Source organism: Cercospora kikuchii (assembly GCF_019650295.1).
Source record: "Cercospora kikuchii DNA, contig_00004, whole genome shotgun sequence".
Lineage (NCBI taxonomy): Eukaryota > Fungi > Ascomycota > Dothideomycetes > Mycosphaerellales > Mycosphaerellaceae > Cercospora > Cercospora kikuchii.
In genome coordinates, this window is record NW_025408585.1 from 2,746,098 (window position 1) to 2,766,507 (window position 20,410).

A 20,410-nucleotide genomic window follows, 5' to 3' on the forward strand; every position below is an offset into this window, starting at 1 on the left:
ACGACGAGACGCGCTTCGAGGGTTGGAGATTGTAGTCTCAGTCGCATTAACGTCCATTCACTCCAGGGCGTGGGTCTTCCGGGCCGCATGGTCGCCCGCTGCGGTGCAGAGAGGGGAGAGGCCTTCTGACAGCAAAGTCTACGTGTAGGACGAGCGCGCGTATGACAGCCTTTCCTCCGAGCACCCCTTTCCCGAGATCGATGCTTCAATCGCGGATCTGGTGCTGTGTTGCGTTGTGTGTCAAATTGATCGCCAGATCGACCTGGGCCGTCGACAAGGTCAGGTACCGGAAAGCGCCTGCGAGGATTATGGTCTTCGCGCCTCCATCCTCATGCGCCGGAGCATCTTCTCCGTACTTGCGCTTGAGCTTGCGTATGTCGTTGTCTGTGGACTCAGCGATCGTTTGGATTGCATCATCTTCATCATCTGGCCAATTGTTGATGGAGCTACGGGTGGTAATGAAAGGTCTGACGATGTTGCGAACCTTCTCCTTACGGTTTTTGGCTCAGTTGGCCCAGAGTTTTATTCCTTCACGTGCTAAGGTGGCTCTGAAGTTGGTGCCTCAAACGAGGTCAGCTTCATTTGCCTTAAGCAATCCCACACGAGGACTTACCATTGCGTTTGGCGCCCGTGACGATGAAAATTGGTGTCGTGACGCGATTGATGAGGGGATCGACGTCAAGACTCGCGCTTTCGGCCAGCAAGGAGTTATGGAAGTTCGGGATGCCATCGTCTTGCTCGTGTTGATAGTCCATCGGAGGCGCCGTCTTCTACCGGCAATCAACCTCTCGTGGCCTGATTAGGAAAATAAAGAGTTGGTAGAGTTGAAGAAAAGCAATGGTGAGGCGCGACATGCGGGCGGGGCAAAACTCAGCTGTGCCAAGCCTGAGAATCGAACGTGCATGCAAGTGAAGTGAAGTGTGAAGTGAGGGTTTCAGAGCTACAAATCTACGTGAGTCATGCATCTCACCACATGACGCTTCACGCGTGCTCTATCTTGGTTCCGAAGTATCTTGTGGTTTCATGCACGTTTTGCGCCACCATTCGCCGCATGTGACAGCATATGCGCCATGCCAACTCTTCGCCATCTGTTGGGTTCCGCTGCGTGTCACGACGTCTGCGACGACGTGGTGGGGTGCCTGGGTGCTCCACCACTTCGCCGACCACCTCTTCGTCATCGGCGCTGTTTCCTGTGGTGAGTCTGGCCAAAGCAGCTGCGGCTGCAGCCTTCTCCTCTTTCAGCTCGTCCGCACGGGCCTCAACCAGGGCATTCAAGCCTCGCAAGCCCTTTAGGTGCTCGAGATTGCCCTGATATGGAGTGTCTCCTTGTATAGCGTTTTCAAATGCGCGGCGTCCTCCTAGCCTCTTGTGGTCCGATCGAGAATAGCTCTCGACTCTGCGGCAATAGTGTTGATGTCGCGCTGAAAGTTTGCCGAGACGAAACCTGGCATGCTTACGACCGCTTTGCTCAGCCGATACATCGCGATGGATATTACATCACAGGTTGCGTGCTGTGTCGGTGTGGCCTCGTTCATGACTTCCGTCTGGAGGTCGTGCCTGATCGATTTCTTTGAACAGGCTCTGATGATCTTTCCAATCTCAGGGGCGTTGATCCATCCGAAGAGGTACGTGTAGCAATGGGTCACCGCGCGGCGGGTCTTCTCAAGGTGTCCCATGGCGTATTCTTGAATCTAGGTTTGAACTTCATTAGCATTTGTGCGGAGCAATGGCGTTCTCGTTGAGGGGGTTCCAATTACCGTGTCGCCAGCCACTTGGATCTCGACATCCTTATGGAGTTTGAGGAGCTGGGTCTCCCGTGCTTCGTAGCCTGTCTCTTGGTTCAAGTCCATGGCGAACGGGGTGACAATTGGGATGCGAAGTGTCGTCTTCGTTAAGGACTTGAGAAGCTTGTCGTGTGCAGTGTTTACTGCTTGGTGCTTCGCCTTCAATGAACGAGAGGTAGGCTGCGTGCGTGATTCCAGCCATGTGTAGCTGGAATTCTGCAAGGGGAAGACGATCTCATTGTGTAGGTCGCTGAGCTCATGTAGACGCCTGTTGGCTTTCGCGAATCCTGTGGACGCCATCTTGGAGATTTGAGTGCTGGTGTTGGAGTCCAAAGTCGTGTCTCAGCGCACAATGACCAATAATGGAAGAGGTGTGCCAAGACTTGATGGGAGCGAGGTGGCGCAGGCTCTGCAACGACGTGGCAGAAAATCTGATGCTACCAAGTCTGGTGAGGTTGGCGAAGCGGAAGCTGCAGGAGCGCACGAACGTGGGCTGGCGCTATTGTCGAAGGAGCTGTGGCAGAAGAGCTGGAGCCCTCACTGGCGCGAAGCCGAGAGCGCAGTCGTTTGAAAAGCCGTTTGCTTCATAGTAACGAGTCGCGCACGCATTCATTTGATTGATGGTGCTCTGGCAGCCACCTTCACTTCTCCTTCATTTTCCCTCTTGTTGCTTCCCTTCAGCTCTCACTTTCGCGACAACACGTCACTAAAATGCTATGCGCATTCCGCGTCGTCTCATGTTGACGTCGCCGGAGATATTCAAGATACTGCGAGGACTGCGATAGCACCGTGCTGCCATGACTGAGGTAGTAGGCTCGTACGTCACATGCGTCGCTCGCACACATGGTAATGTGTGCGACGCAGCTCGTGAGATACTTTGCTGGAAAACACTAACGACTGCCGCAGATTGAAAGTCTACATCCGCGCTTTCGAGTCGGATGTGCAGCAACCGATCATTCAGATCAACCGGTATGGCTTCTAGCGAGAGGTGGAACTCAGCAAAGCTCTTGCCATTGCTATGCGCTATGCATTTTCTGGTCTCCATGCAATCGAATCCATGGGCTGCCTTTGCTGATGGACGAGAGAAAAGTCGTGAGGCAGATCCGCCATGAATTTGGTCATTTCGTGCCTAGAGGTCGGGAGGGCCACGATTGAAGACATGTCTATGCTTCGAATGTCCTCAGCCTGTATCTCAGCACCATCTGCAAGCTTGGCAAGGGCATCGTAATGGAGCTCTGCTGCGCCGACCGCGAGAGATACGTTGCACCAGCCCCCTTCAGCCGTTCTCGTAGCCCGACGTTGCACGTCGTTGAACCAAACGCCCATGTGGGTGTGCATTGGGACTTCTTCCCCATCTTCATCATCATCGACAGCGGGGCGGAAAGAGCAGCCCAGTTGGGCCCACAGCCTGCACACTCAACAAGTTGGTCTGCTGTGAATCGCGGACCGAGCGTAACTTCTCCGAGTATGGAAGCGATCAGCAGGAAGGATTCTGTTGCCGCTTCGTCGCCAGCGAGGACACCATTCAAAGTGGCCATACTAATGGTCGCCCGGTTCCGGCCTTTGTCGTTGACCATAGCTTCGACCTCTTGGCGGAAGTACGGCGCGTTCATGGAATTGTTCAAGTGATATAGCATGTTTATGCGCATCCGTACCATGTTATGATGGCATAAGATGTTCTTCTCCGACTTTGCGGTACTGGCCCATTGCGCGATGGCCATTGTGGGCTTTGCCTTGTTCCATTGCTCGTAGCCCTCGCTGCTGATGGTATACTGACTCTGGTTCTGAGGGGAGGATTGCGCAAAGTCGACTGCGATTTCGAATGGGAGGTCGGCAAAAGCGTCAATACGTGTCTGGTGAGCCCAGCTGAGGTTGTAGTACGCGCAGTCGATCAAAGTCAGCGCTTTGAGCGCCGGGAAGAGCTCTGACAAGCGCTGGACCAATACTGGGGTCACGAAATGTCCACCGATAATTTCCACGCGATGGACTTTGCCTCTCGTGGTCGCTGCGTATATGAGCTTGGCCCAGTCATGTGGCTCGCAAGTGCCACTTGCCTTGATCGTGACCAGGCGGTACGGACAGGATTCGTCGTATAGTCGATGTTATAGCCAGCTTTCAAATCGACGCACCTCTCGGTTTACACGCCGTACAGCAATGGCAACAGCTGGACCCAATGCAAGCAGAGCAAGCAATCGATGCACAGGAAAGACATCAGGCGCGGTTTCCATTCCGTGCATTCGTCACTTAAAGTGAACCATTTGCTCGTCAGAAGACGTTCTCAGTGAAAGTTAGAGATCTCTGCCTCTCGAAGGGCATACAGGGCCGATAAATTCGCAAAGATATTTCCCGAGACATATTGCTTGCCCAGAAATGATTGTTCCATCTGCTCCAAAGGGTCACTGCGGCTGCATCGTTGCCTGTTCGATCACATCTCTGCGCACCTCGGACTGTACTTTTGTGCGTGCTAAGTTCTTTGCATACTCGTCAGTCTCCCTCTATTGCAGTCTCGATCGCCTAATGCTTGCTGTTGTAAGCCTTCCTTGTCCGATCGATAGCGGCTCTTAACTCTTGCTCCCAGTAGTCGTGTCACGTTCGAAGCTTTTCGAGAGGAAATCTGGCATATTGACTATAGCTCTGCCTAGTCTACGGCACGAGACCCTTCCATAGCGTATTCCCAGGCGAGCTCCAGACTCTCTAGGCCGTAATAAAGTCCTTCGGACGCCTGCTGGATTTTGGCATAGCCCGTGTGTAGTTCAGCGAAGGCTACACAGTCTGCATTGAGCCAAATCCAGCCAGAGCGGCTGCGAGCGCGAGCTCTACTGCCCTGGCTACTACTGGGTTGCCTTTGTGCACGAGGTCGTCCAGTTTGGTAATGACTTTGATAGCACGGGTGAGGAAATGCTCTTGCTTCTTGTCAGGACCGTTCGCAAGTACTTTCTCGAATCTAGCTCTGCTCACAGGCAGCGATGTGCTTCGTATCAAAAGTCGAGCCTGGATGTACAGTGAGGGAAGTCCGAAGTTACGAGAGCGTTATGCACTTGTGGTTCTCGACGTACGAGATAGCAGAGAAGCTGCAGTTGGGATGCTCACAGTCGCTGTGAGCTGTTTCTCGCAAACACGCAGACCACAAGGTTGGACGACACTAACCAAGATTCGAGTCTTGCCTTCATAGCGAGTCTATGACTCGCCGTGTAAAGATTTGTGAGCACGGAACGGGAAATAGGGCCAGACCAAACCAGTATCGTGTGATGCTCATCCTTCTCGGCAAATACCTGCGGCCACGCTGCAACAGCTGGAAAAGCGGTGAGCACAAACGCATGCGTTTCAGAAGCGAGATATCGTCCTGAATTGCAAAGAATCTCGCGATCGATTTCCCGCCTCAAATCTTGCAGCAGCTTTGACCTCACTAGCATCCGTGGGTGTGCTAGTCGCTCAACCGAGGGCCTTCGTGATCGAGACTGTCGGCTAATGACGGCTGGAAAGTGTTCGCGAAGAGGATAGAAATCGAAGCCGATGGGAGACGATCAGTCCATAATCGAGACAAGACCGATGATAGTCTGTGTCTCATCGTAGAATGCATGAACGTGTGTGACTGCAGTCACTTCAAGCAAGGCTTTTTTCCCACTCGGACCATGCAGCTCACATAACACCTATCGCTCTGAAAGGCGCGCGGTGGTGCGTGCCTGGTGGTCGGGGAATCTTGCTTGTTTTCCAGGCTCCAGGATCGTGAGCGAGTCGTGAAGCAAATATGTCCTGCGAGCCCTCAGCGTTCAGAATGTCCTCGTGCATGCTCTTTCGCATAGCATCAAATCAGCCAAGAGTATAATCCGCCCGCAATGCAGCATTGCAAGATGCTGCCATGCCTGTGAACTGGGCAATTCACGACGAACCGTACGTTTAAGGCCTTGCCAATCTTTGAAGAATCTAGGACAAGTGCTTTAAACAGCCACTTGGGCTGGGTGAAGCTCCTGATTGGAGCATATGCCTCTTCTGGCCACATTCCCAGCGTAGCTACCATGGGAGGGTCAGCTCAAAGCCGTTGAGAGCGTCCTGATGCAAGCGGAATGCTCAAGGCATCACGCATTCGCATTCGCATGCGCACGGGTGCTTTGACTCGCCCTATTCATCCAGGAAGATCTGCACTTCCCGTCAATGCAGCGGGAGAAGTAAGCGAGCATGCAGGCTGATTGGTTCCATGGAGCAGCTTGAGGTGGATGAAGCCCAGGCCGTCCGGACATTAATGCAAAGTTCGAGGAATCTCTGGCTTTGACGAGCGACAACAAAGCAGCGTAGGATGTCTCAAGACTAACGATGAAGCAACCCGCCGCTTGGTTTCCAACACCCAACGGTATGCCACTACGGCCAAGACCAGAGAGGAATGTCAGAATCTCATCCTTTGCTCCGCGAAGTTCCAGTTCGGTACCGCGACAATCTGCATGCCAAGGGGCACCCAACGAGACAGATTCTTGGAGTCAATGCTGCTCACACAGATATGGATAACCCGTCAACTAGCCAATGGGACTGCTTCTGCAAATCATTGCTTGGAGCTTTCACGTCGTTTCGACCCGTGGAGGCACTGTGCCCCGAACGCGCCTGGAAGAAGGGCGCTTTCCACTCCTCGCTGTCCAGAGTCTTGGATCATCTGCATGAAGAAGCAGTGCTGGCAAGCTGCAGTCAGCTGCAGACGCTATTCCACACTTGGCAGCTGCTGCCACATCACACGTGGGATCGGATCGGCGGCAGCGAGATACTTCCGCCTCGCTCGCATCAAGCAGCGTACTCAGCCAGCCAAGTCTGCGCCACCACGAGGCAGGGATCAAAGCGAGTTATCAGTGTCCACTTCCGCGCACCGGTGGGCTTGGTTCAGGTCGTCAGCATCCTTCTGTGCTGCTGCGGTGTAGCAAGTGTCGAATGCAGGAACTGACGCAATCCGGAGAAAAGCGGCCTAATGCAATATGATGAAGTCGAAATCTGTTCCAATATGAAAAGCAAGCAGAAGAGATACTGTAGAAGGGTCATCCGCTGCCGTTGTCGTATTTTGACTTTCGCTTTCGCGATCATGCCTGCAAACTTTCAATCGCTTCACCGTCCAGCTCATCTTCCGGTGAGCGCAGCCAGCCACCAAGCGTCTTGGGCTCGGGAATGTAGCTGTCATCACTCGCGAGGCAGCTGATCTGATGCATTTGCTGTTTAGTGATGATCTCCCGCTTCAGGCGGGCGGAAAGAAAGTTGTCAAAGTTCAATAAAAGGCGCATAGAAGGTGGTGTAAGCAACATAAGGCACGCCAATGAGCTGCTGTGCCAAGCAATTTCTCCGCTTTTCTGCAGGATGCGACTTCACCTGCTCAGCTATACATAGATGCAAACAGCCACCATGGATCTATAGCAGCCTAGAACGACGGCACTGCTTCGGTCTAGCTCAAGTAGCTACATAGATGCTGGAGATGGCCAAGAACTTGGCCGACATGCTCTCTGGACCAATATCGAGACGCAGCGGATGTTGATCAGAATGGCAGCGAGCGCTGATCAGAGGGGCACAATTCTCGAATAGTAATTAATGAATGTCATTGCTTCTATGTCGTCAAGCTCGTAAGGATCGTGATTTGCTAATCATTTCATGCTCAAATGCCAAATATTCAACCGTGTCTCTCATGCATCGCACCCATCGACCCAATCCTCTAAGACTCTGCTTCTGGCTCAGGTGCGGCCTCAGGTGCAGCCTCTGGAGCGGCTTCGGCTTCACGTGCATAGTGACCGTATGAAGCGTAGTGCTCTGGATAGTGCTCGTATTCTGATATAGCGTTAGTGAAATAGTTCATCGTCAATGTTGATAGATGGGAGGCGACATACTACCGTACTTGCCGTACTGATTTTTGGACAGTTTAGCATGACATTCGTTGAACAGCTTTGTTCTCAAGCATGACTAACCTTTCCGTAGTCTGTGGAGAAAAGTTAGCCAAGGTCTGGCATCAAGTGAAGAGAAATTGACTCACGTTCATACTTAGTTGCCTCTCGCTTCTCCTTTAGCGCGTACACAGCATCGAGGACGGCGTCAATGTCTTCGTTCGATGCCTCGCGCTTGTAGTGTCCGTAGTCTAACAGCGTTGGCTTCACTCTCATGCTTTTCGATGTTGGGATTTTACTCACTTGCGTAGTGCTCTGGATAATGTTCGTACTTGCTGTTGGTGAGGTTGTTAGCGTCAATGCCTTCGATGAGGAGTGCTATTCGGAGGCGTGCCCGTATTTGCTGTATGGCATTCAGCATTAGCAGAAATTCATCCGACGATCAAAGGATATCAACGAACCCATATTTGCCATACTAAAACTCGCATCAATGTCAGCGTTAAGATGTCAAAAAGTCGAAGTTCGAGGTCAACTGACGTTTCCGTAGTCTGTTCGACATGATTAGCCAAGTCTCTGCATGTGGAATTCTTTTCTATTACTCACGCTCGTACTTCTGTGCACCAGCAGCTTCAGGCTCGGCCTCAGCATCGCGTGCATAATGACCATATGCTAAGGCGACGTTAGAATATCCAATCGATCGATTTTCTCATAGCTTCTTACAAGCATAATGTTCTGGGTAGTGCTCGTATTTGCTGCCGTGATGTTTAGAATTCATGCAGAGAATCGAGAGTCAGATCCATGTACCCGTACTATTGTTTCAACTCTGTTAGCATCACATTTGCCGGAAACTGCTCAAAGTTGAAAGTAGGACTACTCACTTTGCCATATTTACTACTCGCGGCGATTGATCGTCAGTGCCAACACAGCAGATACGAATATAACATGAGCTGGACTGACCCATACTATTTTCGCTTCTGTTAGCATCACAATCGTGGAAGGTCACTCTTGGATGAAAGACTACTCACGTTGCCATAGTGTTCGTACTTTTGAGCGCCAGCGGCTTCAGCTTCTGGCTCGGCGACTGGGGCGGCGAGCGCGCCAGTGGCGGAGAGGAACAGGGCGAGGATGGTGGCCTTCATTGTGAATGAGTCTGGAGTGATTATTGGCGAATTGAGCAATGGAAGAACGATTGAAGAGTCGAGGATACTGTTGTGATGCTGAGAGACTGGTTTGCTCGATGGTACTTCTCAATACAGCGTGGGAGCGGTCGCCTCTTTTATGGGATGCCATTCAGCTCGCGTACCTCGCCGCGGGATCCCGCTCATCCTCTGGTCGGTCTACCAGCACGTCATGCCCGTCTCGCCCTTCGTGACCACCTCGATGACTATCGAAACCTTGTGGATGCAACCTCGCCTCTGCCGCTGCGTGCCTCCAAGCCGCCGCACTGGCGCGGGGCAATCCTATACGACAGGATGCAGCATGATGACAACGACTCGCCAGTGTTGTTGCTGTATTGAGGTACAGTACATCGATCTAAGTTTATCGCTTGGTCGTGGCTTCGTCCAAGCCGTAAAGACGGCACTACGGAATAAAAGACGCTAAGGATCCGCGCTAGCGATGCACGGTCCTGCAGGTCTAGCTAACGCCTCGAAGTACAGCTCAGCCGATGCTACCTGGGAGTGTGTGAGCAGCTTGCAGGAGCTAGATCTGACGTCCAAAAATGGAGCTCGTGTTCCAGGAGCCAAAAGTCCAGAAGGAAGCGTCATGCAAGAGCAAAATATTGGAGCTGAGCCTAGAGGTGTAAAACTTGTCCCGTGCCCATGTTTGTCGTCTTTCGTTCCCACGACATCAACTTTTGCAACGACAATGTCATCAACACCTTTGATGAAAAGCGAGGGGCGAGCTTCCGACGATGATTACAGCGACTCTGGCCAAATTCCGCTAAATCATCGAAGAAGCCAATTGCTTCGAAAAGAGAACATCGGCTGGGCTTGTCTATTCGCAGTGCTTCTAGCAGTGACAATTGGTCTGTCAGCGGGAGTTGCGGTCGTGGTAGTTCTAAGCTGGCAAAACAGAGGGCCTGCATTTTCCCAAAGTTTCGCTCCTTCGCCGATTACCAGAGATGTGGATATCACATTTCACGAAACTCGGTTCGATGGGAATTTCATGGAGGAGAACATCTATCGCAGAAAGGGCAACAACGAGACTGACGCGGCTTGGGCTGCGCTGGGCATTGATTGTAAGTGAGCTTTTACAGAGAACCGCCACATCTTCTGACCAGTGCTCGTAGACCGAGGAGTTCGTGTTCCGGCAGATATCGCTTCTTCCGTCGGGCTGAGACCAGAACAAGTCCAAATCAATGAAAAATACGGTGGCGGCTATCCTGCAAATGTCGAAGGCCTGCACCAGCTCCATTGTCTGAACCTAGTCCGCAAGTCATTGTATTACAACATCGACTATTACCGAGCAAAAGGAGAGGGCGCCTTCATTAACTCAGAGCCTATAGTGCAATTGCACGTCTGTAGGTGTAACTGTCTTTTCACTGCTTGAATGGAGCTAATTGGTGTTGTAGCACACTGTCTCGACATTATTCGCCAGCAGCTAATGTGTCAGATTGACATCGGAGTGCTTGGACAAGTGTGGTGGCAGCCGAAGGACCAGGAAGAGCCGGAAGCATTCGTGGACTTCAACACCAAACACGTCTGCAAGAATTTCGACGCCATAAGGCAATGGGCTGAGGAGCGGCAGTTGCCTGTTGAGGTTCCAGATGATTTCCTCCAGATGCCAAGGCCAGGAGACAAAATCTTGGACCACGTTCCGTGAAGGCGATTTGGCTGTGTCTATAGATTGTGCAGCGTTCTAGCGGTAGCTCAGTAATACTGTTCGCTCTCGCTGTGTTCTCACGACATTCTCTCAATGCGACCTTGCAGTCGACCCTTGTGAGAAAGAAGCAAGCGCTGACGTCATGAAGGTCGATTTTTCGTATTCTGCCGCGCCTCCGATTGACATCCGTGTTGCTGCTCACAGATTGGCCTTCATGTGTCAGACCACCGAGACCGGATCACCGAGAGACGCTTTGCTTTGCCCCGCATTTGCTACAGTCGTTGTATTCGGCGTACTCCTCGCATGCTGATGGGGCGGTGTTGTGTTGTGCTGCGCTTCGCTGTCCTTTGATGCGATCGCTTACACGGGATCCTTGCAAACCGCGAAGGCGCAAGCTGAGCTTGACGGCAGCTATACATATGCAGACGCGAGATGGCGTGCTGCAATGCCAAGGTACATTCCAAAGCTAAGTGGCCAAGATCCGTATTCGACATTGCAGATGAGCATGACCACATATCAGCCCGTATCAGAGCAGTCTTCAAGGTACAGCTCACGGCGCTAACAGCTGGGTTGACAGTGCTGTATGCGCGTGGACTGTCGGGTCGCGGCTGCATCGTCAAAGCTGGTCGCTCGTATTGTGGCATCCGTTCCATTGCCTGGTCCTGTACGGCATCGAAGCCTGGACTGGCATCATCGCTGGTGCGCAAGAGCTCACAGCCTCGATCCAGCTTGGGTCGCAGCGTCAATGGCTTGGCGCGTGCAGCTTATACTGGGATACGCTCGCATGGCAGCGGCCACCGGTGCAAACATAATGCATTGTGGTTGTATCTAGGCGTCTAGAATGATTCCAGTACGTTTCCTCTCTTGCCACGTTCATCCATCCACTTTCTGATGGGCTCCCACTTTCGGCAAGTTCGTCTCCCAGTTCTGCCCAATGCAAGATTGAATCCTTTCCAATAATAAAGCGGTGAGGGCGTCAAGTCGCCATGGCACATAACGCTCTGGCGCAATCGATCGAGACAATGTTCGAGGTGCGTTGCATCCCATCCTTCGGGGAGGCTGGCGTGAGTGGAGTGATGTTGTGAAACGTAGGTCGTGTTGTAGAGCGATTTGGATACTTCCAGGCGGACGGCATTCAGGCAGTGCAGGGTGTGGAACATATCGGGCCTGTTCTCGAGGTCAGCAACTCTCAGTCGGCCAGAATCGTGGGCTCCGTACTCGAAATGGTAAGACTTTGTCTTTGGAATGCGCAGCAGCTCAGGAAGGTAGGGCTTAGCCTCCTCATCTGTCATGGTCGGTATCTCGCCTGAAGAGAAACGAGTCAGTCGTGCAGATCCTCAGCACAGAGTGTCCAAGGCCTACCATGCAGCAATTGGTGCCAGTTCTCGTCGAGAAGTGGCGTCGGCGGGCCAAAGTACTCGACATCAGCATCGTGTTTGCGGCCGGCCGTATGGGTTTCCGGATCATAGACCAGCGCCCCAGTATATTCCTGTTCCTCATATTCGATCGCCGAGCGAGCATCCTTCATGTCTGTTCGGTGGACACATGGCGGCAGAGTGGCAGTCTGCTTGCCCTGCAACGAGATGGTCCTGATGTAGAGCGCTAGAGAGGACAGGAAGAGGATCACATTGAGGCCCAGCAAGCAGTACAGTCGCACAGCACGCTGCTGATCTGTCCCAGGACTCCTCATCAAGACCTGCCATAGCTTCTCTTTCTCCCCTTTGCTCTCCTCTTCCACCAGCAGCGGCGCCTTCAGCAAACTCGCTTCCTTCACCGCCATGCTCTCCCGTCTCTTAATGATGCCTCGGACGTGCGTTGTAATATCGGTGGTGACCTACCTCCATCGAGATGAGGTGTGCCCAACGCCTCGAAGAAGACATCGAATGGGCAACATTTGTCTCAGAGGCCCAGAGGCACATGCTGGCGCCAGTGTCGCTTACATTGCCCGAATGGTGGTGCATGGCGCTGGCTAACTCCATCTGGAGCGTTCCAGTCTCCGCGCGAAGGGGAAGGTTTGGGGACGGTGGAAGAGAGCCGAGCGGCGCTGGGAGAAGCGGTGGGACGGGACGCGCCAAGACTGGACGACCTTCACCAGTTGCTATTCGTGTCCAGCAAGCAACGCTCTCATCACCACGCACCCGCGTCTGCTGCCGACGATCGCTCTGCCATGCGAAACAGCTGCAGCGAAGAGTGGAAATGTCGAGGCTGCTGGAAACCACGTCGTACCAAGAACTGCTCCCGATCGCCGCTCTGGATTGCCGCATACTGCAGGAGCCGTTGCGTCCGGAATTGCAGCTGCTCCCAGAGATGGACCTGTTCGACGTCTACCATTCGATGCGGAACGCGTCGACCGCGCTTGGATAGATGAGACGCTCGATGATGGGAACGGCGCCGACCATGCATCTCTTGCTGCTGGGCCATCACGGCTCCTGAGTCCCAAGCTATATCAAGAGGTAGGTGCTGGACTCTGGTTTCCTTTTCCTCATCAGCATCAGCATCAATACCAGCGTTCTCACAGCAGTCTTCTGAATTTTGCGCATCTCACACTCATTTACCACACACTCGTTCCAACACGCAAAACACAATCAAAATGCATTTCAGCGCTGCTCTCATCGCCGCTCTGGCATCTGGTGCCCTTGCTGCTCCCGCTCCTCAGGGCAACGTTGCCGGCGGTCTCCTCAAGACTGCTACTGGCGCTGCCAGCGGAAAGGGTGGCCCTCTCGGTGCCCTCGGCGGCCTCGGCGGTGTCACCAGGCGTCAATACGGATACGGCAACGACAAGAAGCCGGCCACTTACGGCGAGGCAAAGCCAGTCTACCACGAGGACAAGCCAGTCTATCATGAGGATAAGCCAGTCTACCACGAGGACAAGCCAGTCTATCATGAGGATAAGCCAGTCTACCACGAGGACAAGCCAGTCTATCATGAGGATAAGCCAGTCTACCACGAGGACAAGCCGGTCTACAAGCCGACGCCGGTCTATGAGCCAAAGTGAGTCTATCGTGCAGTGATCTCCAGTAAACATGCTAAAGCAGATACTGTAGGGAAACCTACCCAGCCAAGGAGGCCTACCCTGTGTACAAGCCAGAAGACAAGCCATACCCAGTGGAGGACAAGCCAGCCTACCCAACTCTGACCCATGTAAGCTTACAGATTTCTTCTCAGCTTCAGCGCTTGCTAATAAATTTGATAGTACTACGACCCAGCCAAGCCAACCTACGACGCCGCCGCTGCCTACCCCAAGGGCCGTGCTGAGCCTCTCTACCCAGAAGAGGAGATCCCAGATGTGGAGCCACCGGTCGACGACGAGGTCGACAACGATGGTGGTGATCCAGTTGACGACGAGGTCCCAGACGTTGTCGACCCAATTGACGACGACGAGGTGATCGTCGACGAGCCTGCCAACAACGGAACTGCCATTGCCAGCCAGTGCGGTGTCGGCAATGCCGTCTCTTGCTGCAACACTGCCAGTGAAGGTTCAGCTCTCAGCCTTGTCCTTGGTGGCTCTTGCTCCCTCCAGATCCCGGTTCTTGCCGCTGCTCTCGGAAACGGCTGCAACGCTGGAAACAGCTTCTGCTGCCCTACCACCCAGAACGTAAGATAACACCCGTCTAATTGCTACAGACTCATGCTGACTTACCTTCACAGGGTGACATCAACGTTGGTCTTCCTTGCATTCCGATCAACATCTAAGCTTGAACTGCCGACAAAGACAATTTACGGCCTACTCAATCACCACGACAATTACTCTCTACGATCACCGATCTATGAGCCAGTATGGCTGGGGCGCCAAAGATGATGAGCTCGATGAACAGTGACCTGTGTACATATTGCTAGATTGTTGTTCTCTGCGTGGCGTAATAGAGAGACTTGATTGTAAATTTTTCCCTTTGTTTCGTGCGACCCAACCTCTTACCAGAGCAACACATAGTCAGCTAGCCGGTCTAGTGCCTAAATTGCGGGGCAGCTCGAAGCTACACTGCATCACAATTCTCACCAATGTCAGGTCAACTCTGACGCGCAAAGAAGTGTTTCAAACCCGACAACAACAGCAACATGTGCGACTTCTCGCAGTATGGCGGTGCCAGTCAGGAGCTCCTGGATCTGCTGGGAACATTACCCGCTCCGGCGGCTGATACTGGAATTGAAGAGCTCAAACGAGCTACGAATCAAGGTCGCGAAGATACATCAAGAAAGGAAATGGCTATTCTCGGGGAGAAAACCGTGCTTCAGGATCACGTTGTGCCTGCACGAAACGGACGGGCCCTTGCAGCTCGCAGCTATCGACCCAAGAGCATCCCACTAGATGTCACGTTGCCAATCTACATCCACTTCCATGGCGGCGGATTCATATTTGGCACGCTGGACTCAGAAGACGCGACATGCTCTCGCATAGCACTTGCATCCGACGTGGTTGTCTTCAATATCAATTATCGACATACTCCTGAATGGCGTTATCCAACTGCATGGCATGACACCGAAGATGCTTTCGAGTGGGTCATCGAGAACGCGAACAGCTTCGCTGGAGATCCCAAGAGCATTGTCGTTGGAGGTATATCAGCCGGAGGCCAACTCGCAGCCGCTCTCACTTTGACCAAGAAGCGAGAAAAGGCTCCGTCTTATGAAACCATCAAAGGCCAAGTCTTGATGATCCCGGCACTCGCAAATATTGATTCCTATGACCATCAACTCAAACAACTACGAGATCCCCGCGTCTCGTCCTACAAAGAGAACGAATTCGCACCCATCCTACCTTTAAGCAGAATCAATCTTATGAACGGCCTCTTGTTCTCTGAAAAGCCTAGCATCGAAGACCGAATAGTCAATGTCGGCGCGGCCTCGCCTGAGGAAGTACAAGGTCTTCCTCCTACGACCTTCGGCATCGCGGGACTAGATCCACTGCGAGACGAAGCGTTGCTTTATGCAAAACTCTTGGCAGAGAACGGTGTGGCGACGGATGTGCATTTGTTCAAAGGTGTGCCGCATGGCTTCCGAAGGTTTGCAGAGAAATTGTCTTTGAGCACGAACTGGGATAAAGTGATGCATGATGGAATAAGATGGGCGTTGAGTCATCCGCCGGCGAATGTGGAGATGGTGGTCAATGTTCATGAGGGAAAGTAATGAGGCCTCGATCAGTAAACGACAATTGGAAAGCGATTAGCGACCAATCGATACATATGTACTGCAAAATCTGATTTCTTGAGATCTCCTTCTCTGTAGTGTGAACACTCGACTACGGAGAAGACCGAAATGCCGTACGAGGTACATTTGAAAGAGATGTCTTACTCAAGAGAGAAGCGAGATGAGAAGCCGTTGTACCAAGATATGTTCCAACGTTTGATCAAAGACTTCCATGACACGCGCACGAAGAAGCTCAAAAACAGTTCCAGATTCTTTAGCTGCTCTCGTGTGTGACCTCATCTCGGTTCGGTTCATGAGTGCTTTGCAATGTTTGAGTAGCAGAGGTAGTCCAGCCTGAGGTCTTGAACAGTATAATACAAGGTGAATGAACAACCCTCGCCCGCTCAAGCAGCGATACCCCTCGCCAATAGTGCGCTCAAAGTCTTGTTCTTCACAGTCCATTCCTTGAATTGCTTGCCATACTTGTTGACCAACAGGTCGCTGACCAATCTGCCGAAAACAACAGAGCCATAATCGTTTAGATGCGTCCTGTCGCCATCAATGGTCGCATTGATCAAATTATACTGCCATGAAGCTTCCGGACCAATAGCGTTACAATAATTCGTACTCGCCAGATTCAGGTCAATGTACTTGCTCGACTTCCTCTTCGCAACATCGATCGTTGCATTCCGTTCCGCAGCCAGATTCTCCACGATCCTTGGCGGAGTACCACTGAATCCCCGCCGAGTCAATGGGGTAACGAGAATTGGTTCTGCGCCGACTTCGCGGACTTCGTCGATGAATACGCCTAGATTGGTCTTGTAGTCATCGATACTGATGCCCTTGTCTGCTTTCTGGTCGTTGTGGCCGAATTGGATCGTTACGTAGACTTTGTAGTCATCGATATGAGAGGTTGCTTGGCTCAAGACTGTGTCCCAATCACCACCATCGCGGAATGATACAGTGGTTGCACCATTGTGCCCATAGTTCAGGCCACTTGCACGAGATTTCAACGTTTTGTTAAGAAAGCCTGCACCCCAGCCTCCACCGCCCGTTGACTGCTTTGCCGTAGTACTATCGCCGGCAAGGAGAAAGAATGGTGGCTTCTCAGCTCTCGTTGACTGTGAGGTAGGACTTGCTGCCGTCAAAGAGAGTGAAAGGGCAGAGATATGCGTGAGAATAAGAAGCTTCATGTTGTTGTCGGGCAATTGCTGGAAGGATCAAATTTCGCTCTGCGCTTGCGGCATCTGACGATTAAATATACCATCTATCTGGGCAGAAGACGTCCGGACTGCCGTCAGTCCCCCAAACGATCATCTGAGCATGCATCTGCACTTCGGTGCATCGATACCCGGGGCATATGTATGCAAGCCGCCTGTTCCACCAATCAGAAAGACAGTCGCATATGAAGCCATTGTATTGTTGCAATAGCCAGAGGCGAGCTCAACGACGTGTCAAGAACTTGGTAAAGTGCAACGGAGGAGATGCAGGTCCGAAGAAGTCTTGGACATCACGTTGACAGCGCGAACTGGCAGACACGGTGAGACGGCTCATCCTTGGCAGCGCTTGGTATCAACCACCGTATTAATAACCCGGTCCCTGCTGGTTCTGCATAAGCTGGTTGTTCATGGCCATGTTCTGCTGTTGTGCTGCCAAATAACTGCTCTGATACTTATTGAACATGTTGACATCTGGTCCAGAATTACCCGATGCCTGAGCCATTGTCTGCGGCTGGCGAAAGACATCCGGTGCAGGAAGCTGGTCAACAGTCTGCCTTCTCACATCTGTGTTGTTCCAGAAAAAGTTCCAGTTCTGATCATCGCGTTTGTGGATGACCATGTCTTCAATCTCACGCAAGAGTTGCTGACATTGCGTCCAGGTAAATCGTTTTGTTGGTGGATACTCGGCGCATTTTGCAGAAATGTACTTGTCGACGACAAGGTCGGTAGAGTGACACCAGCCTATTCCACACAACACCCAGCAGTCCAAGCCATTCCCTCGATGGCCTCGAGTCTTTGTGATCGGCTTGTCCTTTTCGATTTGAGGGGTCCATCCACGCTCGTACTCGTGTTGGAGGCGGAAGCTGTTTTCTGCCTCGCGCACAAGCTCAAGTTTATGATATTTGACAATTATCATCCAGTGCTGGAGTTGTTGATTGTTGATGTCGCGAGAGAACCAGACATCTTCTGGGGCATTTGTGTAGGCCTTTATTGTCTTGTCAAGTAGTCGTCGCCCGAAGCCCATCTTCGATGACCTTGTTTCTCTGTCGACCAAGTTGAAGATAAATTGCGACTACAGAAGATCGATGGCCTAATATTGAATAGTTTCATTGATGTCGAAGACAAGGTGTTGTTCAGTAAGGGACTCGCGCCCTCTAAGCATTCTCCAAGGCTCTGGCAGCTGCGCGACGAAGAGCCTCAGCTGGGCGGGGTCTGCATAAGCCATGAAGTCTGTGCAAGCCACATTCGATAAGCCACCTGCAAGGAGCATCGAGAGCAGCCTTCGCGGGATTGACTGCGTGGAGGAGACTTGCAATGTATAACTGGCTTTGATTCTGGCCGCATGCTCATCTCTGCGGTTTGCTTCGCAGAGCGTCGTCGAGTAACAGCCGACTACGATGCCTTCGTGTCAATCTCGACATGATCCACCGCCCTCACCTTTTCAATGTCACCAGAGACATTCGCTTGCTCAAATCCTTTGACTTCCATCTCTTGCACCTCCTTGCCATCTTCTTGCTCCCCTCCCTCGACTGCATCAACTTGCCCGAAAATCTTGTCCATTCTCTCCAGACTGATTCCTTTCGTCTCTGGCAAGATTGTAATCACTGATAACAGTGCCACGACGTTCAATGAAAACAACAGCCAGTAACTCTTCGGCCCTACTTCATCATTGAACTTCGGCCATGGCTGTGTCAGAGCAATCAGACAAATTGTCTGCCCCAATAACGAGAGTCCAAATCCCTTGTCTCGAACATGTTGCGGGAAGATCTCGCTCGCAATAGCAGGTGGAATAGGTCCGTTACTCCAGCAGTACGTGAGACCCACGATAAAGAACATCGCAATTTCGACCACGGCGGCGGCTTTGTTGTCGTTCGTCGGGAAGCTTGTCGTTAATGAGGATAAGATGAGTAGAGCGATGGATTGAATCGTGAAGCCGGCAATTAGAAGTTGTCTCCGGCCAAATTTATCGACAGTGAAAGTGTTCACCAGGACGATGAAGAGCTGAAGGACTGCTTGTATGCCGTTTATTGCCAAGGCTTGAGAGCCATCGTCCCAGCCGAGTGATTTGTAGATCAAGGTTGCGTACCTGTACGTCTCGACATGTCAGCAGAAGTCTCCAGCTATTGAGCCGAAGTGTGAAGACGACCATGACGGGAATCGATGGCAAGAAAGAAAGGAGGTACCAACATTGTCAAGGCCGCGATGCCACCAAACTGCTGCAGGGCCATGGCATAGAAGCCATAAGCCAAGCGTTTGCGCATAGCAGGATTGCGAAGCAGAGCAGTATAGCCTGTCTCAGAGCCTTTGCTGACAAGATAGGAATGCGATGCAACCATTTCGTGAAACTCAGCTTGGATGCGAGGTTCAGAGGGCGAGCCAGATCGCAATCTGGCGAGAATGTTCAACGCTCGCGATGGGTCGTCAGGATGCTTCGATAGCACCCAGCGCGGACTCTGAAAAAGGATGAGCTCATCGTTCTGTCGTTCCAGGAGGACCATTGACTTCGAGCAGTGGGCTTACCTCGGGATACCAGTATGTCAGAACGACGAACATCAATCCGATCGGAATCTGAATGAGATTCGACACTCTCCAGGCGATGTTGTAAGGCGACTTGTGGAAAGACATCCCATATCCAGCCCAGAAAGCTATAAGAGTACCAAGCTGGTATCCAAATTGCGATACAGTGCCGACAAAACTTCCTCGAAGTTTGCGAGGGGAGCATTCCGCGACATAGAGATTCGAGGCGATGTATACGCATCCGAAGCCCAGACCGGTCATAAGACGGCCGACGATGAGCACGGCGTAGGTGTTTGGAACGACTTGAACGACACTGCGGACCATGTCAGCTACTTCTCAATCGTGCTGTTTTACGTCTGGGAAAATTCGAAGTCACTCACACGCCCAAGCACATGAACAGGATGGAGATCCTCAACGCCCAAATTCTTCCAAGCCAGCTCGCTAATATGCCACCGACGAACAGCTGTGCGAGTCCAGTCGTGGCCCAAGGTATAGTAGCGACCAGACCTTGCTTGTCGGCGTCGATATTGTAGTAGGTCGTAAATTGCTCGTCCGCGAGAATAACAGTCATGATACCCGCATCATAACCTATTCGCCATCAGCAGAGGTCTGAGGAGAGCAAACTTAATGCCGAAGAGCACTCACCATTGAAGCAGGTACTAAAGATCATGCCATAAAGCAGAAGAGCGGCGAACCGATCCTCCTTGGGGAGGAATTTCTCCAGAAGACCCATGATGGCTGCCGATGGACTTGTACCTGGCCTTGTTGCGCAGTATTGCAGAAGAAGATCGGCCGCTGCCAGATGGTACTATGCTTCTCAAGTTCCTGCGAGCGGCGACATATTGATATAAGTCTTCATATAGAAGCTGTATAGAAGCTTGAGATACATAGTGAAATGCGGAGAAGGGCCTGGGGGAGACAGTAGTCGGTGCATGGCGTCGCTGCTGTGGGGCCGGTGGGTGAAAGCCAAGAACCTCAGCCAATGACCGACTGTGTCTCCAACTTTATCTACCTCCGTATGCCATGTGGCTTCCAATATCCGGATGTGCTTGTGCACGTCAGTGCATGGAGCTACCGCGGACAAAGCGACGGCACCCGTTGG

At 52.2% G+C, this 20,410-nt stretch overlaps 10 protein-coding genes across 10 annotated transcripts; 3 read left to right on the plus strand and 7 right to left on the minus strand.

The window, feature by feature from the left end:
• Positions 1-205: 205 nt before the first annotated feature.
• CKM354_000731500 (uncharacterized protein) lies at positions 206-755 on the minus strand (the record flags this gene model as incomplete). Its single annotated transcript, XM_044802658.1, has 2 exons — positions 206-384; positions 614-755. 2 exons carry the CDS (start codon positions 753-755, stop codon positions 206-208), a joined length of 321 nt encoding a protein of 106 aa, XP_044658593.1.
• A 603-nt stretch (positions 756-1,358) lies between these two features.
• Positions 1,359-1,850, minus strand: CKM354_000731600 (uncharacterized protein; the record flags this gene model as incomplete). Its single annotated transcript, XM_044802659.1, has 2 exons — positions 1,359-1,691; positions 1,758-1,850. 2 exons carry the CDS (start codon positions 1,848-1,850, stop codon positions 1,359-1,361), a joined length of 426 nt encoding a protein of 141 aa, XP_044658594.1.
• Positions 1,851-7,461: 5,611 nt separating this feature from the next.
• Positions 7,462-8,766, minus strand: CKM354_000731700 (uncharacterized protein; the record flags this gene model as incomplete). The annotated part of the gene is made up of 11 exons (XM_044802660.1): positions 7,462-7,574; positions 7,634-7,649; positions 7,712-7,722; positions 7,777-7,878; positions 7,931-8,030; positions 8,165-8,175; positions 8,231-8,296; positions 8,348-8,379; positions 8,438-8,518; positions 8,561-8,589; positions 8,653-8,766. The coding sequence occupies 11 exons, from the start codon at positions 8,764-8,766 to the stop codon at positions 7,462-7,464; spliced, it is 675 nt and encodes a 224-aa protein (XP_044658595.1).
• Positions 8,767-9,493: 727 nt separating this feature from the next.
• CKM354_000731800 (uncharacterized protein) lies at positions 9,494-10,450 on the plus strand (the record flags this gene model as incomplete). Its single annotated transcript, XM_044802661.1, has 3 exons — positions 9,494-9,866; positions 9,918-10,148; positions 10,200-10,450. 3 exons carry the CDS (start codon positions 9,494-9,496, stop codon positions 10,448-10,450), a joined length of 855 nt encoding a protein of 284 aa, XP_044658596.1.
• Positions 10,451-11,286: 836 nt separating this feature from the next.
• CKM354_000731900 (uncharacterized protein) lies at positions 11,287-12,230 on the minus strand (the record flags this gene model as incomplete). The annotated part of the gene is made up of 3 exons (XM_044802662.1): positions 11,287-11,617; positions 11,669-11,756; positions 11,813-12,230. The coding sequence occupies 3 exons, from the start codon at positions 12,228-12,230 to the stop codon at positions 11,287-11,289; spliced, it is 837 nt and encodes a 278-aa protein (XP_044658597.1).
• An 810-nt stretch (positions 12,231-13,040) lies between these two features.
• Positions 13,041-14,143, plus strand: CKM354_000732000 (uncharacterized protein; the record flags this gene model as incomplete). Its single annotated transcript, XM_044802663.1, has 4 exons — positions 13,041-13,441; positions 13,495-13,591; positions 13,644-14,045; positions 14,099-14,143. The coding sequence occupies 4 exons, from the start codon at positions 13,041-13,043 to the stop codon at positions 14,141-14,143; spliced, it is 945 nt and encodes a 314-aa protein (XP_044658598.1).
• Positions 14,144-14,506: 363 nt separating this feature from the next.
• Positions 14,507-15,571, plus strand: CKM354_000732100 (uncharacterized protein; the record flags this gene model as incomplete). Its single annotated transcript, XM_044802664.1, has 1 exon — positions 14,507-15,571. One exon carries the CDS (start codon positions 14,507-14,509, stop codon positions 15,569-15,571), a length of 1,065 nt encoding a protein of 354 aa, XP_044658599.1.
• A 404-nt stretch (positions 15,572-15,975) lies between these two features.
• Positions 15,976-16,764, minus strand: CKM354_000732200 (uncharacterized protein; the record flags this gene model as incomplete). The annotated part of the gene is made up of 1 exon (XM_044802665.1): positions 15,976-16,764. One exon carries the CDS (start codon positions 16,762-16,764, stop codon positions 15,976-15,978), a length of 789 nt encoding a protein of 262 aa, XP_044658600.1.
• A 391-nt stretch (positions 16,765-17,155) lies between these two features.
• Positions 17,156-17,815, minus strand: CKM354_000732300 (uncharacterized protein; the record flags this gene model as incomplete). The annotated part of the gene is made up of 1 exon (XM_044802666.1): positions 17,156-17,815. One exon carries the CDS (start codon positions 17,813-17,815, stop codon positions 17,156-17,158), a length of 660 nt encoding a protein of 219 aa, XP_044658601.1.
• Positions 17,816-18,183: 368 nt separating this feature from the next.
• Positions 18,184-20,041, minus strand: CKM354_000732400 (uncharacterized protein; the record flags this gene model as incomplete). The annotated part of the gene is made up of 5 exons (XM_044802667.1): positions 18,184-18,877; positions 18,979-19,244; positions 19,312-19,621; positions 19,689-19,896; positions 19,954-20,041. 5 exons carry the CDS (start codon positions 20,039-20,041, stop codon positions 18,184-18,186), a joined length of 1,566 nt encoding a protein of 521 aa, XP_044658602.1.
• Positions 20,042-20,410: the final 369 nt, after the last annotated feature.